Source organism: Micromesistius poutassou, assembly GCF_964030765.1.
Source record: "Micromesistius poutassou genome assembly, chromosome: 14".
NCBI classification, from domain to species: domain Eukaryota; kingdom Metazoa; phylum Chordata; class Actinopteri; order Gadiformes; family Gadidae; genus Micromesistius; species Micromesistius poutassou.
In genome coordinates, this window is record NC_140284.1 from 3,997,691 (window position 1) to 4,023,268 (window position 25,578).

A 25,578-nucleotide genomic window follows, 5' to 3' on the forward strand; every position below is an offset into this window, starting at 1 on the left:
GCTCGGACTTTCCAGCTCTTTCACTGCCACACACAGAGCCCTAAACGCACTCGCCATTATTTTATTGTTGTTTTCCAAAGGCTTCTGTAATTAAATTGCTCTTTCCCCTTTTGTCTCTTTTTCTCTCACAGGCATCAAGAAACCAATAGACGACTAAAAAATGTGAGTGCAAAATAGTAGCACTGTTGTATGACAACTGGAAGCTCAGCATTGTAGAAGGCCTGGTGGATTTGTCAACCCACAAAGTGTCACAAACGTTGTTTTTGTCTTGAATACTGGCCATTGTAGTACACACATATTTTAACAGTCTGTTAAAAGTATATATATTCTATCTCTCTATATCAAGCTCTATCAATTTTTGTTTAGGGACAAATTATTATATTATAAGTCAACCCCAATTTTTCATCACATTAATGGCAAAACGTAGTCCCGAATGTAACCGACACGCCATAATAAAAGGACTAGAGCCTGAAAGGGAATTTGGGAATTTGATATAGAGATAGTGGCATGCCATGTTGACACTATCACACTGGCCCTGGCTCTTCCAGCAACGGTATACCTGCCACTGTTTACACACACAAGCACACGCCCACACACAAACACACACACACACACACACACACACACACACTAAACAGTAGAGGAGGATTCTGGATGGGGCTGGAAACAGGACCATCATAGTAGTGGCTGCTGATAAGTGGTGACCTCCTATTAGTGTCGGGCTAAGGCAACAATCGAGTTGTGTAGCTCTGCACTGCACACCACACTCATCAGCACACCGGGTAAGCTAAGCTAATGGGAAATAAAGCAGTGCTACGCTGCTGCCGGAGGCATTTATCCATGCAAGAGTTGCTAATTATGAGATGATTGTTGTGTGGAAGGTTCCAGAGTTTTCTCCCGTGCGTCACCTGGTGCTAAACGTTTGATTGATGCAGTGCATGAGTATTATAGCGTGAATGCTGTTTGTCATATGTAAAATCGTTATTATGTTCTCGTGTTCTTTGGCCTGACAGGTGCTGATCACCATTTACTGGCTGGGAAGACAAGCCTTCTGCGATTCCTTCTATGATGGACCTTACTTAAACCTCAAGTCTTTCGAGGGATTACTGGGAACCGCACTGTCCAAGGTAAACAAAACAAAAATGTCAGCCCATCTGTCAAAGCAGTTCACATTTATGGTTTCTCGCTTTCGTGCCGAGGAGGGCTAATCCAAAATAACTAAATATCAATATCATGCGAGCGAAATCCCCTTTCACGTCCAAAGTGCCTGGTGTTGTTCTGTATCCTTGCTGGCATGTAGACTATGTTTGAAGAAAAGATTATGATTGGATGAGATGGAGGGGGGGCCTCAGACTACTGGCCACTGAATCCAACTTAGCGTTGTTAAGTCATAAACAACCTGATCCCTCGACGCCGCTATTTTAATCCTGTTTACAGCAGCACACGCACGTCACGATTTGCAGATGGGTTGACTTTCATCTCTTCCTGTACATTTCTACCTTGAGGAAACCTTTGTAATACCTCCTCTACGTTAAATCTCCAAACGTTTTTTCAGGAAAGGAAAAAAAAAAGTGATTTAGACTGCGAGGTGTCAACTGCGAGATTAATGACTCTACCCCCCGTGTTACTCTCATCCCACCTGTAATTCAACCGGCTTATGGGGCTTCAATAACAGCAGTTGCTTCAGACAGTCAGGTCTGCTTATGTATGATTACTTGTGCTTACCTATGGCTTATCCGCGATAATCTAACTTTTGTCCTCTCTGAAAGAGGCTGACAGGTTTCCGCACGCACGCAACCAAGCACTCAGCGCCCCTTCAGCTCCGGGTGTTGTTTATGTTTCGACGGGGCGTCCTCTGTTGCCGTTGAATTGAGACATCTTGATTTGCTCCGAGCAAGAATCTGCTATTGATTCAAAGGGACGGCATGGTGAATGGGAGTCACGGCGGCGGGCTGGTTTTAACACCAGCGGTTGTGTCCGTCGTAGCTGGCGTCAGGGAAACTCTTGTTGTTTTTTTTTGCAACCGCGCGGTGGCGAGACTGCATGACTTAGCACGTAGACTATTCAGACGCTCCGTGGGAGATCTCACACTCACGCACAATCAATCACCCGTTAACTCGCTCAGGAGGTCCTCGCACAAAGTCACACGTGAAGCACTGAATTGGCTGGAAATGTTAAATAAATGACGTGTGTGTGGGTGTGTGTGTGTGTGTGTGTGTCTTGCTTTGTGTGGCTTTTTGGTTGTGTATGTGCTTGTACATTTGTATTTATGTGTATACACATGCCTGTGTGTGTGTGTGTGTGTTAACACTCTTCTCTGCGTGTGTGTGCTTCTGTGTGTTTGTGTGTGTGTGTGTGTATGTGTGTGTGCGTGTCCTTATGTGTATGTGTGTGTGCTTATGCGCATGTGTATGTGTGCGCGTGCGTGTGTGCGTGCGTGCGCGTGTGTGTGTGCGTGCGTGCGTGCGTGCGTGTGCGTGCGTGTGTGTGTGGCAGGCTCTAGAGGAAGGTTCTAGCCCGAGGCGCAGCAGTGTGAGAGACAGCGGTTTTGGCGACAGTTGGTACTCTGACCGAGAGGAGCTGTTCCAGCTGAGAGGAGGAGGAGGAGGAGGAGGAGGAGGAGGAGGATACAGCAAAGAGGACTCCTCAGACAGCCTAGACTCCCTGGGCTCGCGACCCCACAGCATCTCGTCTGACACCACCCTTAAAGGGAGTAGCGAGGGTAGGAAGACACACACACACACACACACGCACAAACGCACACACGCATGCACGCACTCTCACACACACACACACACACACACACACACACACACACAGCATGCACATATGCACATGTCGATCGCACACAGGCAAACACACACACACACACACACACACACACAGAAGTGTTCTTGGATACATTCACAAGAGCAAACACATAAACACTTGCATGCTTATAGACACTCCTGTACAGTCACACGCTTTCCACACACGCTCACAGGCACCTGACAATACTGGTTTTCTGCTCTGTTGAACTTCAGTTGCTACAGTGTGTGTGTGTGTGTGTGTGTGTGTGTGTGTCTGTGTGTGTCTGTGTGTGTGTGTGTGTGTGTGTTATTTGAGAGTAGTTCTTCAAATAAGCATGTGCACTCTTAGGACACTGTGTTTGGGTTACATGTAGTTATATTTATTCATATTGGATATTTATATCTAGCTCAGTTTATCCATGAAGAACTTTTGTGAATGGGGATGCGGAGCTAGAACTCCCATAGGGATGTAATATTTTTACATGTCTATCGCCACCTAGTGGTGCGTTACTGTAACGGAACGTCCTTGGTACAAGTGTGGCCACCCACACCAAAGACCATTGATATAAAAGGTACAAAAAATGTAAACGTTTATAGCACGCCGTGATATCAGTCCCTTGTCTTAGGAAGGATGAGGTAGTGAGAGAAATGAGGCACTCCGTCCCAGTGTGTGGCTGTGGTCAGGAGGCGGTCAGTGTGTAATTACAGTAGCCTCCACCTACCCCTGTGTGAGGGGCCAGTGAGACATTCCACAGGTTTCCACATGAGCTTGTAAATGAGGCGGCCGCGGGCCCCTGCTCTAAGCCCCCCGGGCTGCCACCGAGATCTGAGCCCATGGGCAGCAGACACCACCTCACTGGAACCTTTACCTCTGCACAACCCCTGCTTGTCCTGCTACTGCTATACTGCAGCAGCCCCCGGCCGGCCCCACCGCTCCGACCTCCTCCCCTCTTTGAATGGTCTAACACAAGTTCTCGCTTGTTATCAGTGTATATCCCCGCCCCCCGCCCTCCAGACCATGCCATTGGCTGTTTGCTGTCCCACCCCCAGACCACAACCACCTTTAATGCCTACGATAATGATGAAAATTACCACTGTGGCCACCACAGCATATTGCCTGGTCAGTGGCGGTTTTAGGTACGGGCGGCATTACAGGGGGGGGGGGCACGAGCACACGCAAAAAAAAAGATCTGCGCATTTTCTATTATCGATTTTCTATTATCGATCATACCCCCCTTCAACAACTTTCCAGCACGGAGGGGGTCTCGCCCGGGGCGCAATTCAATGTAGAACTGCTACTGTGCCTGGTGTCATATATTTGTCGGCCATTATTCCTTAGACAGCACATGGTCAGACACACAAGATTCTAGCGTCTTTAACGGCAAAACCTGTGCTTCCTGAGATGATTCGATTTGATTCCAATTTGTAATCCGATTCATTCCCTTTTTTCCTTCCACTTTTTTGAACGCACTAGTCGCATTAGACGTACAACCTCTCACAATCAGCTAATTGAATCGGTCCAAGTTGACCAAACACACATGCAGCTAATGCCGCGGCCCTAACGAATGCCACCCCCCTCCCCCCACCACCACCACCACCACCCCCACCCCTCACCCTCCACCTCCACCCCCCCCACCCCCACCCAAAAGGTTGGTGCAGTGACGCCGAGGCCGACCCCGTCTGCGCCGCCATGACGACCAACAAGGAGTCCCTCAGCTACCGGCGCTCGCTGACGGTGCAGCCCAGGCCCGTCGCCCAGTTCAACCAGTTCCTGCCCTCCAAGGACAAGCCGTCGGGCTACGTCCCGGCGCCGCTGCGCAAGAAGAGGGCGGAGCGCAACGAGGACAACCGCCGCAGCTGGGCCAGCCCCATGTACACCGAGGAGGACGGCACCTTCACCAGGTACGGTCAGCCGGGGGGGGGGGGGGGGGGTGGGGGCCAGCACCCCTGTGCGGAGCAGAGCGCCCACGGCTGTGGTTGACACACACACAGGCCCGTGTGTGTGTGCGTGCGCGCGCGCGCGTGTGTGTGTGTGTGTGTGTGTGTGTGGCTGCGCGTGTGTCCCTACCACATCCCAGCCCAGTGATTCTCGAGGGGGGGGGGGAGGGGTGGTTAGTCATTTGGTTTGACTTAACAGAGAACAGGTCTCGATCTGGTCCAGGGTCCAGGTGATGCAGGGTTCATGGTCCCATCACACGCCAGTGTGCCCCCGTGTGTGTGTGTGTGTGTGTGTGTGTGCCCGTGTGTGTGTGTGTGTGTGTGTGTGCCCGTGTGTGTGTGTGTGTGTGTGTGTGTGTGTGTGTGTGCGTGTGTGTGAGACTCCGGGCCCCCCGCAGCTTCTCTTAAGGCCATTAAGTGCCTTAAACCTCAACTTCCTATCGTTTTTTTTTTTCCTCTGCGTTGTTGGTGTCTCCGTTGTCGCCGTCGTTGTTTGTTCACGTTACCGATCTGTGATCGCCTCTGAACGCCGCGCACGGACCGGCCCGACCTCAGCCAGGCGGCGGCGGGCCCCTCTGTTGCCGGCGGCGACGGGCGACAGACGTCCCGGACCGACTCCGACCCCCCGTGGGCGTACGAGTACGGCGGGAGCAACAGCGACTCTGACTCCGAGCGGCCGGACCCGGACCTGGTGCTGGACGACCTGGCCAGCCGGCGCTTCCACAGCCCCTCCCCGGCGCCGCCCACCAACTTCGCCATGCCCATCAGCCCGGTGGTGGGGGGGCGGGGGTCGCCCGCCAGCCCCAGGGTGGCGGGGGGCCCCGGGGGGCCCCGGGGGGACCCCTGTGATGTGCAGGTCCAGGGGGTGACCGGTGTCAGGTCAGGAACAACAACGCACTGCAAAGGGCGTGACTTCTGGGGATGTGTCTGATGGTGCTGAGAGGGGTGATGAGGATGAGAGCAAATCAGTGCTTCTCGATGCCCTGAGTTTGCATGGTTACCGGTAACCATGGTGACGCTTGAGTGTGCCCGCGTCTCTAACCGAGCTACCCGAGTGTTTTGTCTTTTTGTCGTTTGATTTTTTTTTTTTTTGGGGGGTTGAGTTTGCTTTCTTTTGCTCGCTGGTTTGTTTGCTTGAGTGTTATTTGGGTAGTCTGGTTTTGTCGGTCTGCGTTTGCTCGTTTTTAAACCATGGAACGATTGATGTGCGATTGATTTGCAGTCAGCAACGCGGCTCCTGGAATCATGGTCATGCTTCTTTTACATTTCGGTCGGAGTTTTTGAGTTGAGATGTTTGGCTAACCCATCGAATCAGAGAATGGCGTTTTTGTCCCTTTTTTTTTTTTGTTGCCGTTTGTTGATTTTTTTTTTTGGTTGGTTTGTGTTTTTACGCTCAAACATCAAGACGCCGTGAGCGATCCTCTTGCTGTGGCCACGGCTTGCTCTTGCTTGCGACAATGTTTGACCTCCTGGTTTGACCGCCGGTTTTTGACTGCTGGTTTTGACCGCTGGTTTTGACTATACTGGCATGACTACTGGTCCGTCTCTCGAAGCAGCAGCGGTGGCAGCAGCAGTGGCCACGGCGGGCCGGCCCCGGCGCGGGCGGACCCCCGCCGGCCCCTCTCCGCCGACAGCCTCTTCAGAGACAGGTACGGCGACTCGGACGACTCGGACGAGGACGACGAGGAGGGCTACGCCGACCCCGTCCACGACGACCTCTACAGCCGCAAGGTGGGCCTGGCGGGCCCGCCGGCGGGGGGCGCCCCCTACGACAAGTTCTTGCCCAAGTTCTGGACCCCCGAAGAGGAGGTGCACATCCAGAAGATCAAGATGGGCTCCCAGAGGCGGCCCTGGTACAGGAAGATGCAAGGCTTCAGGTGTGTGAGGACGCCCCCCGTCCGTCCGTCCGTCCGGCAGGGCGGCCACAGAGAGCCACAACACAACGCCGCTCCTCTCTGAGTAGATGCTAGTCGAAAAAGCAACCAACACATTGTCTCTGACACAATTGATTCACAGCCAGCACCACGCACACGTGAGGGAGTAGATGGTTTTTTCAATCGCACACTTTTTCTCACATTCACACTTCCTCCCCCTCTTTTTTACAAGTTTGCATGATTTATAATCGACACTCGATAATCTTCCTAACTGGTCTTAACTATTCAACTGGGCTTTGGTGAAATTTCTGTGTTTCTGTATCTCTTTATCTGACTTGTGTTTTTTTCTTTCTGTCTTCCTTCCTTCCTTTTCCTTCTCCCTGTCTTTACTCTGCACCGGGCTCTAACTCTCCCTCCCCCGCCCCCGCCTCTCCTCCCTCCCGCCTCTCCTCCCCTCCGGCCTCCCGGCCTCCCGTCCTCCCGTCCTCCCGTCCTTGGCGGTGCGGTAGCCCCAAGAAGTCGGCCCCTTCCTCAGACGAATCAGACAGTGACGTCAGTCCCTGGCTGTCCTCTGGCCACTCCCCCTCCGGCCCCTCCCCCTCTCCCTCCCACACCCCCGACGCCTCCTCCGGCACCACCCACGTGGTGGGGAAAAGGTCCATACAGCTGCATGACTGTGGCAATGCCGGCGCGGTCTAGGACCCCCTTCCCTTTACGTGGTCCATACGTCTTTTTGAAGGGCCCCTAAGGGCCCGGGGTGCCTGCTGAACTTCTCCCTAACACATTAACGGCAAAGTACGAAATCAAGGTGTTGGAAACTTGTACTAACGTGCCTAATAAAGCAACCCGCTTGCGTCTCCTTTTCATCTTTTACTGAATTGAAGTATAGTATTTATAGTTGACTTGGAAAGGATCCAGCAACGCAATGTCGATACCGCCAGTAGGCATTGCGATTGTGAAATCCTTGTTTGATAAGCCTCAGGTTGAACCAAATTTGACCTTCTTTCTTTACTGCTGGGTTTTCCTCGTCCTCCTTTTCCTGCTCTTTCTGTGATCTGTATCACATGCATGCACTCATTCACCTCTCTATCCTTTTCTCTCTTTCTCCTCTCTGCCCCATCCATCCAGTCTGCACACTCCACCTCACACCTCCCCACCGCCCCCCAAGATTCAGCTCCCTAACTCCGAGTGCACCCCTCCGGTGTACGCCCGAATGGACCCCACCGCGGGGCCCAAGCTGGTCAAATGTGTGCGGCGGCCCCTGCTGGGCCGCCAGGACCCCAGGGAGCCCCCGGACCCCATAGACTATGAGGCCCTCGCCCCCGACCTGGCCAACGACGACATGTTCAGCAGGCGCACCCAGGCCTTCCAGTCCAACCCGGACATGGCCATGCTGAAGACCCGGCTGAGCCCCAGCCGCACCCGCCGCCACCTCTTCGCCTCCCAGCCGGAGCTCAACATCGTGACCCAGGCCCACGTCCACCGGGGCTGCCGCCTGCCCGCCGCCACCCGGGAGCCGGAGCCCGCGTACCCGGACATCGAGCAGGACGACGTGGTGTTCCGCCGGGCCAGCCTGGAGCAGGCCCAGCTGCGGCGCCCGCTCTCCGGCGCGCCCGACAACTACGCCCCCATGCCCGTCCCCGAGCCCTGGGCCCTGCCCCCGGACCTGCAGGCCCGGCTGCTGTGCCCGCCGTGCCCGCTGGTCCACCGGGGGCCGTCGCACCGACGGGACGGGCCGGCCATCTCGAAGAGGGCCGACCCGGTGAACGACGACATGCTGGTGCGGAAGCTGGGGGCGTGTTCGGACGGGGTGGCGCGCTCGCAGTCCGTGCCCTCGATGCCGGCGGCGTGTAGCGAGGGCGACCTCCGCAAGTGGCGGGCGATCAGGGAGTCCGGGCAGCTGAGGTTCAAAAAGAGGCTCATGGTGGAGAGGCTGGCCGCGATGAGGATGTAGGTTCCCGGGTAGGGTTTTACAGCGCTCCATCGGCTATAATTCCTGCCGTGACGTCGTGTATATTTTTTTCCTCATTCATTTCCGAGTTCACTTTTTCTGTTTCAGCTTGTTGAAGCCGTTGGGCCTGATGGTTGTAGTGGTGTACAGTGCATGTCGGCGTGGTGTTATTTTGGTTCCTTACGTCTCGTGGGGGATGAACTTCCCCTTATTATTCCGGGGGAACTCCAGATTGTCTTTACATTTCGTACAGTGTACACCGAGGTGCTTGGACATTCCCCGTGTCTCCGTGTCGTCATTCTCTAGTGCCAAATGTTTGTTCTTGCGTGGAGGTGCTTTTTCCAGGTGTGGTCAGCGGTATGGAAGGACTATATGTGACACAAAGGCTGACAGGTTGAACGTGAAGGCCATACAACATGGACCATCACAAAAAGGCTGCGCTCTCAACAAGAACAACTAAGTTTGAATGTGTTTGTCCACAGGACATGCATGGATTTGTTTCTCAGCATTGGCTTTTATGCAGAATTACCCTTGGAAGTTAGGGCCGGATTTGGTTTGACCATTTCTTTTGGTTTTGGTTTTGGTTTTGGTTTTGATTGGCGGTTTTTTTTCCGGTTTTCTTTTTCATTGAACAGTGTTTTTCTGCAACTTTGAAAATCTTTCTCTGACCTTAATAAAAAAAAGCCAAGCTTCAAAGTGTACTGTGATGGAATGCCCCCGACCACACCACCACAGCAGCCTGCGGAGCTGAGCAGGATGAGCAGGATGTTCCCAAGTTACTCTGTAGCCAAAGGAACTTCGCACAGACATGGAAAGCTGACAGCTCAATGGATAGAAAGTGAAAAATAGCCTAAACTCTAACCCAGGGCATGTCTCAGGAACACTCCAAGGCAATAAATAAAGTGCTCACTGTCGACACTTCATAGCGACTTGGCAAAGGATCTATCCCTCCAAGTTCACAGTTAATAATGAAAATAACACATCCACACTCAAGGCTAGGCCAAGCCTGTCTAGATTGACTTGGCCGATGGCAGTATCATGTTTTCAGTACAACTTTTACGTTTTATAAAAGATGCAGCTGTTGCAACCCACAAAAAAATGTCTACACACCTCCCCAATCCAAAAAGCAGATGAAGGGAAGTTGATACAGAAAGTTCGGGTGTACTGCACACAGAACTGAAATGCTATCTTCTGAAAAACAACTTTCCACCCAGAGTTTCTGTGTGTGTCTTCAGTCTCCACTCTCTGGGTTTACGTTGGATTCTGTGCCAACCACCCAGGCAGTGGCGGGGACAGCCTGCATTCATCCATCCCTTGGTGGGGGTGCACGGCTGTACGTAGCCCCCCCCCCCCCCCCCCGAGTCCCCAGACATCTGTCTGACTGCCTTTGTCTCTGTGGTTCTCTCCGGTTTCCTAGACTTCCGCGGAGTGACGACGGTAGTGATGGGTGAGTTGATGCACGGGCGCAGGAATGTGGCACGTTAGGGTTGGCTCCGCTCCCCTAACACAGCCTCCACCCTGCTGACCCCCGCTTATGTCATGCTGCGCACTCTCTCTCTCTCTCTCCCTCTCTCTCTCTCTCATATTCTCTCTCTTACTCTCTCTAACTCTCTCCATCCCTCTCTCCCCCTCTCTCTAACTCTTTCTCTAACTCTAATTCTCTCTCTATCTCTCTCTCTCAAATTCTCTCTAAATATATCTCTCCCTCTCTCTAATTCTCTCTAACTCTCCATCCTTCACTCGCTCTCTCTAATTCGCTCTCTAACTCACCCTTTCTCTCTCTCTAATTCTCTCTCACCCTCTAATTCTCTCTAACTATCTCTCCACCCCTCTCTCTAATTGTCTCTAATTGTCTCTCTAACTCACTCTCTCTAATTATCTCTCTAACTCTCTCTCCATCCCTCTGTAACTATCTCTCCCTCTCTCTAATTCTCTCTATAGCTCTCCCTCTCTCTATAATTCTCTCTAACTCTCTCTCCCTCTCTCTAATTCTCTCTAAATGTCTCTCCAACTCACTCTCTCTCTCTAAGTATCTCTAACTCTCTCCATCCCTCTCTAATTCTCACTCTAACTCAAATTCTCTCTCTAACTCAAATTCTCTCTCTAAATCTCTCTCTCTCTCTCTCTCTCTCTCTCTCTCTCTCTCTCTCTCTCTCTCTCTCTCCCTCTCTCCATCTCTCCCTCTCCATCCCCTCCCCCCCTCTCCCTCTCTCTCTCTCTCTGCATGCATTGCGCTGACACAGAACATTGTGGATTGTGTTACACAGGGCCTAGTTGGAGAAGGTGAGGGGCTGTCTGTGGGGGGGGGGGGGGGGGGGGGGTGACAAAGCACATTGCTCCACAAAGCCCTATTGACAGAGCCGTATGAATGTGGGTGAACGAGTGAACGCGCATAACAACAACACGCCAGCAGTGCTCCGTCACCCGGCCATGCTGCAGAATGTGTACGCTTGAGGCTGGGGGTTATCCTGGGGCAGCGTTCGCCAGCGCTGTCTGTGGTCCAAACGCTTCACACGGGAGGTCTCAGTCATCCCTGAACCCCCCGGCCGGTGAGTGACGAAGGGGAGGAAGGTTTTCGTGGGTGTGGTCTCGGTCTGACCCCCCCCCTCCATAATGCCATGGAGCCTGACCGTAGGATGGCATGTTTTTGCATGTTTTTGATGTCTGAACACAGTGTGTGCAGTGTGACACGGCGTGAGCTAACCTGTTCAACTTTTGTCTGACTTTGAACTTTAACCCGGCTGCTGTTTGGTGCTTTTGCTGCTCTAATGTGTACTAACGCCCGGGGTGACGCCGCTTTTTTTCAGTCTCGATCAGGAGTACGACGAGGAGTTCTGGACAATTAGGCTCATGGCGACGACGTTCATATTCACCGTGCATTAAATATGGATTCCATAGCAACGGGACTGAGTGCATTGTGGAGCAGTCGCTGACTACTAACACACATGACAGCGCACATCCCTTCAGGCGCTTGGAGGAGCAGGGTCCACGCCACCCTCCACAGGGGATCTAACGCAGGGCGTGAGGTTAACTGCGTCCCTCCTGTCTCCCCCCCCTCACCACCCCCCCCCCCCCCCCCCCCCCCACCGCGCAGGAGCAAGTCGATGAACGACATCGATGTAGACCCGGCTGTGGTGAAACAGATCTACCGGGAGGAGCTTCAGAAGGTCCGGGAGCAGGTGAAGGAGAGCGACGACAAATGGCAGGATGTGAGTGTGACCCGGCGCCCCTCCGACCCCGAGGAATGCAGCACACCTTGGCCCAGCCACAGGCTGCTCTTCTCTCTGTGCCTCCGCTGCTATTTCCTCCCCTCTTTTATTTCCTATATTTTCTCATTTCTTTTTTCTACTTCTACGTCTTCGTCTTCTCCTTCCTCTACTTCTTCTTTTTCCTTTTCTTCTCCTCCTTCTTCTGTTCCATCGTCTTCTATTTTACTCTTCTGTACCTTCTACCTCCTACATCCTCAAACGGTCAAGCGTGCCCCGGTCTTTTGAACGTAAAGACGCAAAGGAATTCATGTCGAGCGTTCCACCCGGGAGGACTGTAAAAGGAGAGTGCCCGTAGCAGAAGGGCGCAACAACATCTAAGTCACTCCGTGTAAGTGGGGCACAAGGGGCATTGTGGGTAGGATGAGAGGTGTTTTGGAACGGGCCCCAGTGGGCGGCAGGCCATCAGGCCATCAGAGGAAAGGGCTGCTGACAGACAGAAGGCCAGAGAGAGAGCGCTGACAGACGCCGGGTGGTGCAGCACTGCCCTCTGGCTGTGGGCTGCCCTCATTCCCATCCCAAGAAATGTGGGTGGGCTAGAATGTCCACCTGTATGTTCACATTCATGCATTCACGCAATAGTTCACAACCTGACAACCTGCCAGACCTACCTTTATGCAGTCTGTATGGCGTCAGGGGCCCTTCTTTGCATACCTAGTCGACTACCCTGCAGTCTTATTGCCGTACGCGTTTGGAGAAGGGTGGCACCCATGTCTGTTGGGTACTCTCGATGAATAGGGTCTCTGTCAAACGATGGTGTCCAAAAGCAGCATTTGGGTCACATTCACTGCCCACAATACTCTGGGGACATGAGCCAGGAGGAGCCTAAAGCACACAAGTAGAACACCTCATCCGGCTATGTCGCTCTCTCTCTCTCTCTCTCTCTCTCTCTCTCTCTCTCTCTCTCTCTCTCTGTCTCTGTCTCTCTCTCTCTCTCTCTGCCTCCTATCTGCCCTCCATTCCTCTCTGTTTTTCTCCCACTCCTCCGTTTCCCTTCGCCCTCGTCCGCGTGTTCCCGAGGAACAAAGTGCTCCTCTTTCAGAGTTTCGGTGGACTTTTTTGTGAGTCGGGGGGGTGGGGGGTGGGGGGTGTTTCAATCGACCTCTCCAAGATGGTGGTGGTGGCAGGTGAGTGACGCGGGGCACCGCTCGTCTCGTGTCCGTCCCCCCCCCCCCACCCGCTGCAGGACCTGAGCAAGTGGAAGAGCCGGCGCAAGAGCGTCAACTCGGACATCGTGAAGAAGAAGGAGGAGCGGGAGCAGATCGAGCAGACCTTCGGCGGCGGCGGCGGCGGCGACGGCGACGGGAGAGCGCGCAGGTCGCTGAAGGAGATGCGAGAGGAGAGGTGAGAGTTGCGCCGCCGCCGCACACCTGTTCAGACGGCCCCCCCGGGGCCGGGTGAGCTCCAGAGGACCGAGGGGGAGCTCCACTCCGGTGTTTGACTGATTCAGCCGGTTCTAAGATGAAAGGAAGCGGTAATTTGAGTCGCTGACTCCGCAGCACTGCTGCGGAGTCAGCGACTTTTTGTGTCGGATGAAATACAAGACATGTATCAATTATATGATATGTTATTACCGATAATGCCGGTTAAGGTTGTTGTAACCTTACTAGTGTGGCAGTTTTTTTTTGTGACTTTCATGTAGCCGTGTGGTTTCTGAAGGAAGTGACAGCTGTGTAGAGAGAGAGAGAGAGAGAGACAGAGAGACAGAGAGCGCGTTCTCCGTGGACAAAAGCGAGAAAGGAGAAACGTACTCCCTAATCGTGCCTTTTAGACAGTGTGAAGGTGTAATCTAATCACGGCTCACAACCCACCCTCTCACCCTCCCCTTCTTCCGTGGGCCCCACCTGCCTTTCAACTCGTGTCCCTCCTCCCACCCCCCTCCCATTCACACACACACCCCCCCCCGCCCCCCTCCCCCTCATTTCAACTTTGTCTCTCCCTCTCCCTTCATGCTTTGTCCTTGCCTCACTCCCTCATACCCCGTCCATTCATCCCTGCTATCCTTTATCTAACCCCATTACTCACAAACCCCTCCCTCCTTCCTCCCCCATATACCTGTCCGGCCCTACCTCCCCCCTCTCTTCCCCTCCCCCCCTCCCCCTTCCTCCCCCATGTACCTGTCCGGCCCTACCTCCCCCCTCTCTCCCCCTCCCCCCCTCCCCCTTCCTCCCCATGTACCTGTCCGGCCCTACCTCCCCCCCCCTTCTCTCTCTCTCTCTCTCCCTCCCCCCCTCCCCCCACAGAGCGTCTAGAGACAGCAGACGTTCCGTCGGCAGCCGCCTGAGCTCCCTCTCCTACCTGGACGAGGACGAGGACGTCTTCACCGTGCCCGTCCCGGCGCCGCGTTCCCGCTCCCTCTACGCCCGCAGCCACACGGCCGACGGCCTGTACTCCCCGCCGGAGCGCTCCCCGGCCCCCTCCCCGAGCCCCTCCCCGACCCCCTCCGCGCTCCCCTCCCGCCCCTCCTCCGTCCCGTCCCCGGAAAAGGAGGAGCCCCCCGCCGTGGCCCGTGCCGCCGCCGCGCCCGCCCGCGCCGCCTCCCCCCCGCCGCCGTCGCAGGAACCGGCCCCGACTCGTACCGGGATCGCCGGTGGTACCCGCGCGTCCTCCAGCGTCACCACGGCGACCAGCAGCAGCAGCAGCAGCAGCAGCAGCGTTAGCAGCGTTAGCAGCAGCGGCGCTTACGCCACCAGGAGCGCCGACCTCGCTCCACCGCCGAGGAGCCCGGGCAGCCCGGCCCAAGAGCACCCGGGCGCAGACATCATGGCCGACACAGCCGACAAGACCCCCTCCTCCCCCACCCCCACCCCCACCCCTGAACCCCGATCCCTCGTCTCCAAGGCGCCCGAGCCGTGGCGCCCCCCGGCGGCGGGCGTGCGGGCCGCGGAGAGGAAGGACGCCCCTCAGTACAACCCCACCCTGCCCCCCGGGGTGTCCCGGGTGTCCGCCTCCCTTCCCAGGAGCAGCCAGCGATCCGACGGCACGGCCAGGCTCACCTCCGTCGTCCTGCCCAGGCCCTTCGGGTCCCAGGCCACCCGCCTCTCCTCCCTCACCAGGGCCCCCGTGGTGAGTGTGGCCGGCGGACCCCCCCCCCCCCCCCCCCTCCTGACTCCTGGCTCCTTGGCTGGACTTTCCCCTTCACTAGAATACAACCCACGCCCCAGACGCCCCTCGCTGTCCAGTAGGCCAGCGTTTTGTTTCTTTGTATGTTAAAGTGAGGGACACGGCCTGCCAGAGCTGGTGTTGACTGTCCCCCTTTTGATCGCTCTATTGACACCAATGCGTTGGCCTACCGTCCCACTGGTGGTACAGCAGTGGGGGAATCTCAATATGGTATCTATGGTATCTAATATGGTAACTAGTCCACAATAGCTGGTTTTAATTGCCCGTGAAGTTAAACTATGTATTTCATCAAGGCAATTGACAGGGATCCCCCCCCCCTTCTCCACCAACACCCCCAAAAGAACGCCATCTTATTCTTTCCCTCTTCCTCAAATATCATAAACCAGATGTCCCGGCACGAAACCCGCCATGAGTTCAGTCCCTCTTGGGGGACGCGTGTGTCTGAACCTCGTTAACTCGACCCTCTCCTCACCTCAGACCCAGGCGGTCGACTCTCCGCGCCGCGTCAACGGCGACGCGGCCGTCTCCGCCAAGTCCTCGGTGCCAAGCCGCTACCACCAGTTCATGACCTCGGAGGACGAGGCCCCGTCCCGCTCCAGTGGCGAGGACGAGGAGGAGCGGGAGGAGCAGGAGGAGGAGGAGGGGGAGGAGGAGGAGGAGGAGCAAGCGAATGCAGAGGAGGCGGTCGGAAAAGGCCTCAGCTCCAACAGCCAGAGTGTGCCGCAGGAGCCTCCTCGGGGGAACGGTGAAACCCCAGCTCTGGGCAGGGATGCCGGCCAGGTACTTTGGTTACTACTCACGGCAGAGGAGCGGGCTTGTCTTACGCGGTACCTTTCCGATGTCCCGTAGTGCGTACTATCCCGGCTTTGTCGTGGTGTTGTTGTTGTTAAGACCATACCTAGAACGGCACCGTATGGCAGTGCAGAGTAATGTTAACCCCAATCAATAGAGAATTTATTTTTTGCTTTGTGGTTAATGTTCTGCAGCATGAGGCTTGTCTTTTCCATTTTTCTTTCCGAGTGCCAGTTGTGTTTGGGGGGGGATCGTTTGGTTGAAGGGAGTGCTGGGAAAGGGTCTTGTGTTCTTGGGAGCAAAGGCTACATTTGCACGGCCTCTTGTTGCAGAGAGCTAGTACACCACTCGCACTGACGGCGCACGCTCGCGTCAAACACAGACCTCCTGTGGTTCCGTACGTCTGTGTTTGTAGGTCAAGGTCGTGATCGGACCGCCACGGGCAAATATCTGGTGCTGCTGAAATTGATGCATAGGATTTTGTTTCGCCTTCGCTATCAATGGCCTCATTTCAATATCTGGGTTATCAAGAAGCATCAGAAAGCGTCATTTAAATTCATAGAGGGAGGGAAACGAGTCGCACTGGCCTTCGAGTGAAAGCTCGAGTTAATCGAAAATAATGCCACAGAGCTACGGTCAGGCTTCACTTTTATTCAGCACCAATGAATCATTCATTCACAGGAACAAAAGGATCCGGAGCTGGCCTTCAGCGCAGACAAAGCACACCTCCACAAACACACACACACACACACACAGACACTAACGACCAACACGCACAACCTTGAACTGCTGTTTCCGTGCGTGTTTCCAGGAGGACTTCTCTGACATGAGGATCAGTCTCAACCAGAAGCCCAACAGCAGCAGAGACTTTGGTTTCCATGCCGACTGGAGCGCCTCAGGGGCCCACGTCAAGTCCATCCAGCCAGGTAACATCTTCCTCCTCCTCCTCTTCCTCCTCCTCCTCCTCTTCCTCCTCTTCCTCCTTTCTCTGAAAACCCACGAGAAGTCATTACCGACAAACCCCCGCTTTTAGCCGTGAAGCGAGAAAAGCACTTTCTGAGATTCTGATGCATCCCTGCAACAGGGGACAGGTTTATGATCATTAACCGTCAACTTACCTTTCCTCCCCCGCCCCCCGCCCCTCCCTGAAGTGAATCCCTGCAGTGGTGCGACTCTACTCTGTAACCCATGACAGGGTCTGACGACGTGTTCACATGGACACGCGGGGCTAAAGACCCCCCCCCCCCGGTGGTAGTCAGCCACCAGTTCCTCCCTTCTGTGGTTTGTTCCTTCGTGCGGTTCCCAGATGACGCCCACCCACCCACCGCCCCCCCTCCCAAAACCCCACCCCCCACCACCCCCCCTCCCTGCTGCAGTCTGTGCAGCGATTGCGCCGTGCCTATGTAGGCCAGCGTCTAAGTGGGTCAGTTGTGCTGGGTCTGAACTTCTCTCCTCTCTTCTCTCTCTCTCTCTCTCTACCCAAAACCCACGCAAAATGGCTGCCGCAGCGCCGGCGCAAGGCTGGAAATAGAACGAGAGTGTTGCAGCCGTCTTATTCATTTTTTTTCCCTCTCCAGTCGCGGCGGCATGAAGGCGTGACGTCTGAGTGACAGTGTTCTCGCTGTCTGGACGTTGTCCACTTATGCCTTCACTTTAAATGACTAACGGAGGGGAAGAGGAGAACGTGTGATATCCACTTGCAGTCGTATAAATATTTCGGTGTACTAGTGAGTGACCAGGCTGCAGTGGTGAGGGCCTTGCTCACATGATGGTTCAGGATGCCGTTAACGGCACAGGCCCGGGCCTTCCTCACCCACCCCTCGCGGACGTTTTGAACCAAGGCGGCCGCCAGGTGAAGAAGGCCCGTCCACAGTAGGGTTAGTTCAACGGTAGTGTGTGGGTTGATCTAGTACCGTCGGTAACATGAACAGTCATCACGGAGACGGTTCATCAGCAGCCGGACCTGTAAGGCAGGCATTCAGCAGACGCTTTTATCCGAAGCGGCTTACAAACGGTTAATACACACCGACGGCGTCGGGAGTCAACCATGCGAGGCGACAGCCGGCTCGTCAGAAGCAGTCGGGGTTAAGTGTCTCGCTCAGGGACGCGTCGACAACTAGGAGGAGCCGGGGGGGGTGGGGGGGGGGGGGGGGGGGTCGAACCGGCAACCTTCCGGTCACAAGTCAACCTGCTCTACCTCCACCAGAGCTAAGCCGGCCGGCCGGACGGTACGGCCTGTTCCCCCGGCAGCAGTGGGCGAGTGGTTTCTGAGTGTGCTTCCGTGTGGCGTCCCCGTGCAGGCAGCCCGGCGGAGACGCTGCGGGCCGGGGATGAGATACTGAGCGTGGGCGGCCACAGAGTGGCGGACATGAGCTATGCAGAGTGGGGGGCCAGCATGCAGGACGCTCTGCAGCAGGGCAGCCTGACCATGGACGTACGCCGCCTGGGTGGCAACAGTGAGTCCACCTCCGGGTGTGTGGGAGGGTATGAGTGGAGGGGGGTGTGTGTGTGTGTGTGTGTGTGTGTGTGTGTGTGTGTGTGTGTGTGTGTGTGTGTGTGTGTGTGTGTGTGTGTGTGTGTGTGTGTGTGAGTGCATGAGTGAGTGAGTGAGTGAGTGCGTGCGTGCGTGTGCGTGCGTTCATGACTGCATGAGTGAGTGCATGCCGGAGTACAAGAGAGAGAGCGAGGTGGCATCAGGCAGAGGGAGTGTGAGGGAAATAACCACTTTGAAGGGTGCATTCCGCAAGTGACAGGGTGGCTTACGGTGGCTGGGCTGCTAAACATTGTTGACACTCCAAAGTGCTCCGTAAACTGCTGGCTAACCATCCATGAATGATCTCATGACAGTTTACCAGCAGCATGACTCCAGCTATTTTCTCTCTGGGTGTGTGAGGAGGGAGTGAGATTACTCACTGTTCTTCTCCGCTCCTCTTTGTCCTCCATTCGGTCCTGTTGTTTCTTGTCAGCATTCCTCTTCCGTGCGGTGTTTTGAGGGCAAGAGCCTAGAGTTATAGTTCACTGCTTCCTCGTCGTTGCATAAATGCTGTGTTGGAACAACAGGCTACCCTGACCCCTTGACATTGGCCAGCGAGTTTTTGTCTAAACCACGGGAATACAAAGTCGATCGATGACGACGATGCTAATTAGAGATCGCCCAGGCTGTGCTATCAGGGAGCAGGGAGCCTGTTTGCAGCGCTCTGAGTCTGAGGGGGTTTTCAAGGTTTCGCTGGGCTACCGTGAGACGGTTTCTCTCTCTGGTCAATCCCCCCTGTTCTCCCATAGCAGCACACTTCCACTCTCACTTCCAGGTGTTTTCCCCCTGTCTCTCTCTGGTCGCCACTCTTACGCTAATCCCATCCTTCACACTCAAAGCTCTATCCTGTGACTCTCGCACTCACAAAGTGAATAACCCGACTTTGTGCCAAAACATAAACACATCCCGTTTCTTTGTTTTTGTTTTGCTGTTTTTTTGCGGCGTTGTCCGCGTGGACAGACTGGGAGACAGGCCGACCGGCCGCACCCTTTCAGAACCATAAGACCATCAATCTCACCAGTTCGGACCATTCGATGCTTATAGGTGGCAGCAACGTGAGCCCCACCAACACCAGTTTGGATTTCACCTCGCGCAAATCCCCCGACGGCCTGGGGATCAACGCGGCACCCCTGCACTCCATCATCGTGAGTGACCCCCCCCCCCCCCCCCCCCCCCGACATAGCACCACGTGACCCAGGGTTCGTTGGGCGTTGTCAAGCCGTTGTAACTGAAGTAATGAAGGTTGCTGCAGATTGGACGACGCTCAGAACCCCTCGGTCGTTGTGGGTCGTTGTTGTTAATGCCCACACTTACATAATGCCGTTACGCAAATGTTTTATTAAAATAAAGTATGGGACGTTGTGTTTTTCTGCAGAATGTGGCAACAAACGGACTCAATGGGGGTGTCCACCGAGAGGCAGTAACCATGAGAAATAAAGGTATGATATGAGTTTTTTTACGAACTTTATTAATAAGCCAAAAGAAATTATTGATTTTTTAGTTATATTGTTATTTTGTATTACTGAAATGCTAAAAGGCATATTAAGTGTAGGAATCGCCTATGAGAGACATTCATACGACAAGACTTTTAAGCATTGCAACAATGCAACTCTGAGTACACTTAAAACCCACACAACACAAGCTGATCACCAGGCCCGCGAGGCGTTCTGTTCTAATCCCCTGTGCCTCACTGTTCCCCTCTTCTCCCATGTAGAGTCAGAACCCATGTCTTTGAAAAACTTAAAACGGAGGTCAGAGTTTTTTGAACAAGGTAAACTGTGCCGAGGCTAGCGGGGTGACGTGGTGGCGTGTTGTCTGTTATGTGGTGGCTGGGCTCTCTCTGTGCTTCCCCCCCCCCCCCCACTCAATGTGGCCTACATCTTACATATATACTTGTACATGTATGTCCGTATGCACGTGTTCTCCATCAATCGAAATCAGGTTTTTTAATCGCGCAATGGAAACACGGCGAGGTCATCCGGCTATTCTCGCCGGACCATTTCCCTCTTGCAACGTTTTTTGATTGAACCCCGACTTTATTCTGTCTTTGTTTCTCTTCTATTTATTTGGTGTATTTTTTCAGCCTGGACTCATAGCGGGAGCATAACTTGTATCATACTCCCCACCCCTCCCCTCCCCTCCCCAGGCAGCTCAGGGTGCAGTAGGGTCAGCCCTCTGGTCTACCTCTGTGGTAAACACGCAGGGCCCAGTGTGCAGTGACCTCTATTAACCCCCCCCCCCCCCATCACCTTTCTATCCCTCTACGCCTGCCTGCCCGCCAGGCACAGGCCCGGGTTCACTGGCATGCTTGTTGTTGCAGCCGGGGGAGCAAAGCTAGCACAGTGAACGTTTGCTGCCATGCCATCCCCCCCCCCCCCTCTGTTTAGCACTGAGGAGCTTACCCTCCTTTGGTAAACATGGAGGTCAGCTAATTTAGTGGGAATCGTCAATGGCCAATGACGAGTTTACAAACAACAGACAAATTCATTCAACCCTGAAGTTATTATAGAAGTGATTATATGTATGCATATTTAACCTGGAGCTTGTGACCTTTCCGTTCCGTAATCGTTAACTCGCTAAACAAATCCACAGCATTGATTTTTCTTTCTCTGTGAATCAATTCGGCCCGGAGAGAAATAATATGCGAGAAAATCTCAATCAGAAAAAATGATGAGAAAGAAGAAAGAGACGTTATTACGTAACGCTATCGAAGGGAAAAAAAAATTCCTAGAAGCAATTCCTCTATTTTCCTTTCAAAGCTCCCTTGGCTGTACACATCACGCCTGGCACACTACACCAACACCAGACTCGCATTATTCTGTCTGGTTCTGTGAGTGTGTGTGTGTGTGTGTGTAATATATATGTATATATATATATATATATATATATATATATATATGTATATATATGTGTGTGATTTAAACAGTATTCATAGTCACACTTTTCCACTTTGCTGTGCATGGCGTTCAATGCATTGCTGTTGCACTTGTCCCTTTTAAAATGCCAGTTCCCCTCTGCATGGAACAGGTGCAAGTCTCCTAGTGACCTGTGGCACTGGTTTGCATGGAACCAATGTATGGACTCTTTGTGTGGAAAGTCTTGTATGTCGTGTATGTTTGCGTGAGTCCCATTGTATTATCTCCAGTCTATTGCCGTTAAAGTTCAATGATTTCCATTTGGCTGATAAGGGTTTTCCAAAGGTCTGCGTGTCAATGTCCCGGTTGTTAAGTCCCCATATTTTATGTTTTAGTACTCTCCATAATATTTACGACGTGCGTACCGGCGCCATCTCAATGACACTTGTTTACTTTTTCCAGGAGGATCAGAGACGGCGATATTGGATGTGAGTATTGTCGAGAAACACAAAAACATATTTAGTTTCTTTGGCTCTCCTTCTCCCGTTGACTGGTGGCTCTCTGAAACGGGATCCCTCGGCGGAGACAGCTTCACTGTTTCACTCCAGCCCTTTGATTGCTCAATCATCCTGCTGTTGTCGGGAGCACACACACACACACACACACAAGCACACACGCACACACATACACACGCACATGCAACTCTCAGACTGCTTGTCAGGTATCATCCTAACCGACGGGTAGGGCCTCCTTCTCTCGTACTGCCGCCGTCTGTCTTTCTCTATCCGTCTTTCTGTCTCTACCTATATCTATCTCTCTATCTCTTTTATCTCCCTGTTTCTCTCTCTCTCTCTCTCTCTCTCTCTCTCTCTCTCTCTCTCTCTCTCTCTCTCTCTCTCCCTCGTGGAGGCTATACTGGGGGTAATCCTAGCCCAGAGCAGCACTCACCATCACTTGAGCCACACATCCACTGGGATCAACTGTTGCATCACCGCTCTCTGGCAGCCAAGTCTCGGTCGAGTCAGAGCTACAGTGGGAGAGTGGGAGATGTGTACCTTCAGTGTTTATGTACCCACTTATTCCCTCAGCTGTTTTTTTTTTTTAAAGTCCACAGTAGGAAGCAGTAAGCGGCAGAACATTTCAGAATACTTATTTTTCTGGCTCTGGCGGCGGGCGCCTGGCCCCTGGGTGGGACCTGGAGATGTGAGGTCCTTTATGGTGGCGTGTGTGTTACATCATGGCCCTCCTCCTCCTCCTCCTCCCCCCCCCCTCTGTCATCAGATCCCCGTGCCCGCCCTCACTCCCTCAGCCAGCCGCTGGTCCTGGGACCCAGAGGACGAGCGTCGCCGGCAGGAGAAGTGGCAGAAGGAGCAGGATCGCCTTCTGCAGGTGAGCGGGCGGCGGTTCGCCCCCCGGGGGCTGTGAGAACCACTTCCTTTAGCTCAGATATTGATCATTGTCACGATGAGGATGATACTGAGGATCAGAAGTGTATTTAGTGTTTGTTTTAAGTATGTTTGCACACACAAGAATATTGACTTTGTGAGGTCGCTGAATATAATACATGAAGCAACAAGTAAAAAATATCAGCAAAAATAGCAATTTGTTTGACCAAATATTTATGCTGTAAAAGGCTAAGACACAATGAGAGGGTTAGAGGCTATGACATGGGTACGAGGCATGTACACTTTGATTAGAATAAATATAAATAATATAGATTTACGCATGTGTATGTATACTATATTTGTATTGCACATGTTTATTTTACACGGGGGGGTTTGGAGACGCGGGAACATTGGTGCATTGTGTGTGTGTGTGGGTGTGTGTGTGTGTGTTTGGTGTCTGACAGGGTGGGGTGGGGGGGTGGGGGGGAGAAGGTCCCAGAGTCAGTGAGAGGCACGGGGGCTTGTGTGTGAAACCCACCATTGGAAAGAAACTCTTTGGGTGACACAAGGTTTTGGTCTTCCTATTTGGTCTGAGCTTGTGACCGGGATGGGAGTGGTCCTGAAGTGGTCTCTAGGTTGGGGGGCGGCAGCCGATGACCTTCTGGGCAGCCGATGACCTTCCCCCCCCCCCCCCCCCACCGCAGTCTGCCTCCGTCCTTGGCAGTGGGGGGCAGCGAACCAAGCAGTGACGGATGAGCTGAGGATGGACTCAGCGATGGCCGTGTTAGTGCTGGACCATTGCTTCCTGCAGCAGGTTGAGTTTCTTCAGCTGCTGCAGGAGGAGCGCCCTCTACTGGGCCATCTCGACGGTGGACTTCCCGGTCCACCCGAGGTCCTGTGAGATGATCGTCCCCCCCAGGAATACGAACCAGTCCACAATGTTAACTGGGGAGTCACACATGATGGGAGGGGGGGGCGGGGGGGTTGGTGCTGGCCCCCTCTGAAGTCTTCCTCCATCGCTACGGTTGTCATAGCGTTCAGCTCCGGGTTGTTCCGGCTGTGCACCAGGATGCCAGGTGCTCGCTCAGACCCCCGTTGGAGATGAATCTGATGAGAGTTGGGATGATCAAGCACGCTGCGGGGTTTGACAGAAGATCGGCTGCAGGTGCAGTTGTAGGCGTAGAGGGAGAAGAGCAGAGGAGAGAGCACACAGCCGTGTCTGGCTCCGGTGCTGATGCCAGTGAGCATGATGATGTTGACGATGATGAGGAGCCTGATGGTTGTGATGATGATGATGATGATGATGTCAATGTCGACTTCATTTCTATCGCACCTTTTAATTAAGAAAGCGCTTTTTTTTTTTAAAACAGAGACAATACAATCAAGATACACCCGAGGAGCGCTCAAACGGACTCAAACGGACGAAACGCACATCCGCATTTCTCTCACACCAATTCCGCAGCACGTCCCTGCCCAAAAAACATGGGTGTAACCACTATTCGTGTCTATCCCTTGGCCGTGAGATGAAAGGTGTCATGATGGCATCCACTGCGAGGAAAAAAAAAAAACGCTCTCTCGTTCGCTGCTCCCCGCTGCGCTATTCCCTATCGCTCTGACGGCCTACTTCAGCCTCCTCAGAGCCTGTCGAGGCGCAGCGCTGCGGAGCTCGCTGACAGTCGACGCCCTGGATGCGCTGAGCCTGGAGACGCCACGCGGTGAAGGCGACGCCGGTGCGTCTTAACGGCAGTATAAATAGGCCAGCTGCTGTCTTCTGCAGCGCGGGTCACAGGGAGTGTTCAGTGGTACACAGGAGACCGTGGAGAGAGCGTGTGGGAGGGTATGTGTGTATGCATGTGTGTGTGTATGCCCAAGCAAGCGTCTATGTCTTAAAACATGCACTGGGTTGTGTGATCTTGTCTGTGTGTGTGTGTGTGTGTGTGTGTGTGCGTGTGTGTGTGTGTGTGTGTGTGTGTGAAACACGGTGTGAGCTGTGTCCCTGTGCTCGTGTTTGCAGGAGAAGTACAAGCGAGACCAGGAGGAAATGCAGGAGATCTGGCGCAAGGACCAGCAGGAGGCCTACGACAGCAGGCAGACCCAGAAGGTGAGACAGGAGCCCCCCCGTCAATACAAGTAGGACTGAGTCTGAAATCCCCTGCAAGACCTGCAGCGTTTCAAGGATTAAGCACATTTTCGTCAATAAAATCTGAAATGTCTGGGGTTTAATTTTGGCTTGGCTGGATGAACCTGGTCATGTCCAGGCCAAGATCGATTATTGTATCTTCCGTGGCCCAGATCAATTCCGATAAAAAAATGATGTCTGTTCACAAGATGATGAGATTAGCACAGGGAGCGTCCAGTTAGCATTCAGCGTCATAGCAGCCATGACCGCCCACACTCACCGGTAGGTAGGGCAGCCAATAGAATAACTGCATCCGTCCTCAGCTCTTCCGAGCAGTGGTAGGTGTTGTAGTTAGGTAGGTGTAGCTGCGTCCTAACGAGCTCTGTGTTGCCACGTGGATGCGTGCGTGCGAGTGTGTGCGTGCATGTGTGCGTGTGTGCAAGTGTGCATGTGCGTGTGTGCGTGTGTGCAAGTGTGTGTGCAAGTGTGCGTGTGCGCATGCGTGCAAGTGTGCGTGTGCGTGTGTGCAAGTGTGCCAGTGTGCAAGTGTGCCAGTGTGCGAGTGTGCGTGTGCCAGTGTGTGTGAGTGTGCCAGTGTGAGAATGTGAGTCGAGTGCGTTAAAGCTTTAAAGACACGGTTGGCTCCTGGCCCACTTCCTTCTCCTCCACCCACAGCCCCACAGCCTGGAGGTGGACGGCGCTCCGCTCCCCTCCACCACCCACCACTGGGAGGCCCAGGAGGAGGCGGAGGAGATGAGGAGGAGGAAGGAGGAGGAGCAGGAGCAGCAGAGGCAGGCGGAGGAGCGACGCAGGCGGGAGGAGGAGCAGCAGCTGGAGCGGGAGAGGAGAGAGCAGCAGCGGCAGCAGCAGCAGCGCCGGGAGGCCGAGGAGAAGGAGAGGAGGGAGGAGGAGGAGAGGAGGGAGGAAGAGGAGAGGATGAAGAGGACGGAGGA

The 25,578-nt window shown here is 53.9% G+C and overlaps 1 protein-coding gene across 10 annotated transcripts in view; it reads left to right on the forward strand.

The window, feature by feature from the left end:
* The window catches only part of lmo7a (LIM domain 7a), a 57,105-nt gene that overhangs the window by 24,964 nt on the left and 6,563 nt on the right, over window positions 1-25,578 (forward strand). For 4 of the 10 annotated variants that reach the window (XM_084478517.1, XM_084478519.1, XM_084478516.1 and 1 more), the window contains exons 6-23: window positions 132-162; window positions 1,014-1,127; window positions 2,497-2,722; window positions 4,439-4,691; window positions 9,970-9,999; window positions 11,647-11,761; window positions 13,005-13,162; window positions 14,062-14,884; window positions 15,419-15,721; window positions 16,545-16,659; window positions 18,034-18,189; window positions 19,227-19,411; window positions 19,642-19,705; window positions 19,981-20,037; window positions 21,584-21,609; window positions 22,403-22,510; window positions 24,521-24,607; window positions 25,301-25,578. The exon at window positions 25,301-25,578 is cut by the window's right edge and continues 180 nt beyond it. In XM_084478517.1, the coding sequence (XP_084334643.1) occupies window positions 132-162; window positions 1,014-1,127; window positions 2,497-2,722; window positions 4,439-4,691; window positions 9,970-9,999; window positions 11,647-11,761; window positions 13,005-13,162; window positions 14,062-14,884; window positions 15,419-15,721; window positions 16,545-16,659; window positions 18,034-18,189; window positions 19,227-19,411; window positions 19,642-19,705; window positions 19,981-20,037; window positions 21,584-21,609; window positions 22,403-22,510; window positions 24,521-24,607; window positions 25,301-25,578 (3,129 nt within the window). Of the gene's footprint in view, window positions 1-131; window positions 163-1,013; window positions 1,128-2,496; window positions 2,723-4,438; window positions 4,692-5,282; window positions 5,607-6,283; window positions 6,605-7,110; window positions 7,258-7,729; window positions 9,839-9,969; window positions 10,000-11,646; window positions 11,762-13,004; window positions 13,163-14,061; window positions 14,885-15,418; window positions 15,722-16,544; window positions 16,660-18,033; window positions 18,190-19,226; window positions 19,412-19,641; window positions 19,706-19,980; window positions 20,038-21,583; window positions 21,610-22,402; window positions 22,511-24,520; window positions 24,608-25,300 lie in introns of those variants that run through there. The other 6 variants (XM_084478521.1, XM_084478520.1, XM_084478523.1 and 3 more) reach the window with 6 other exon arrangements.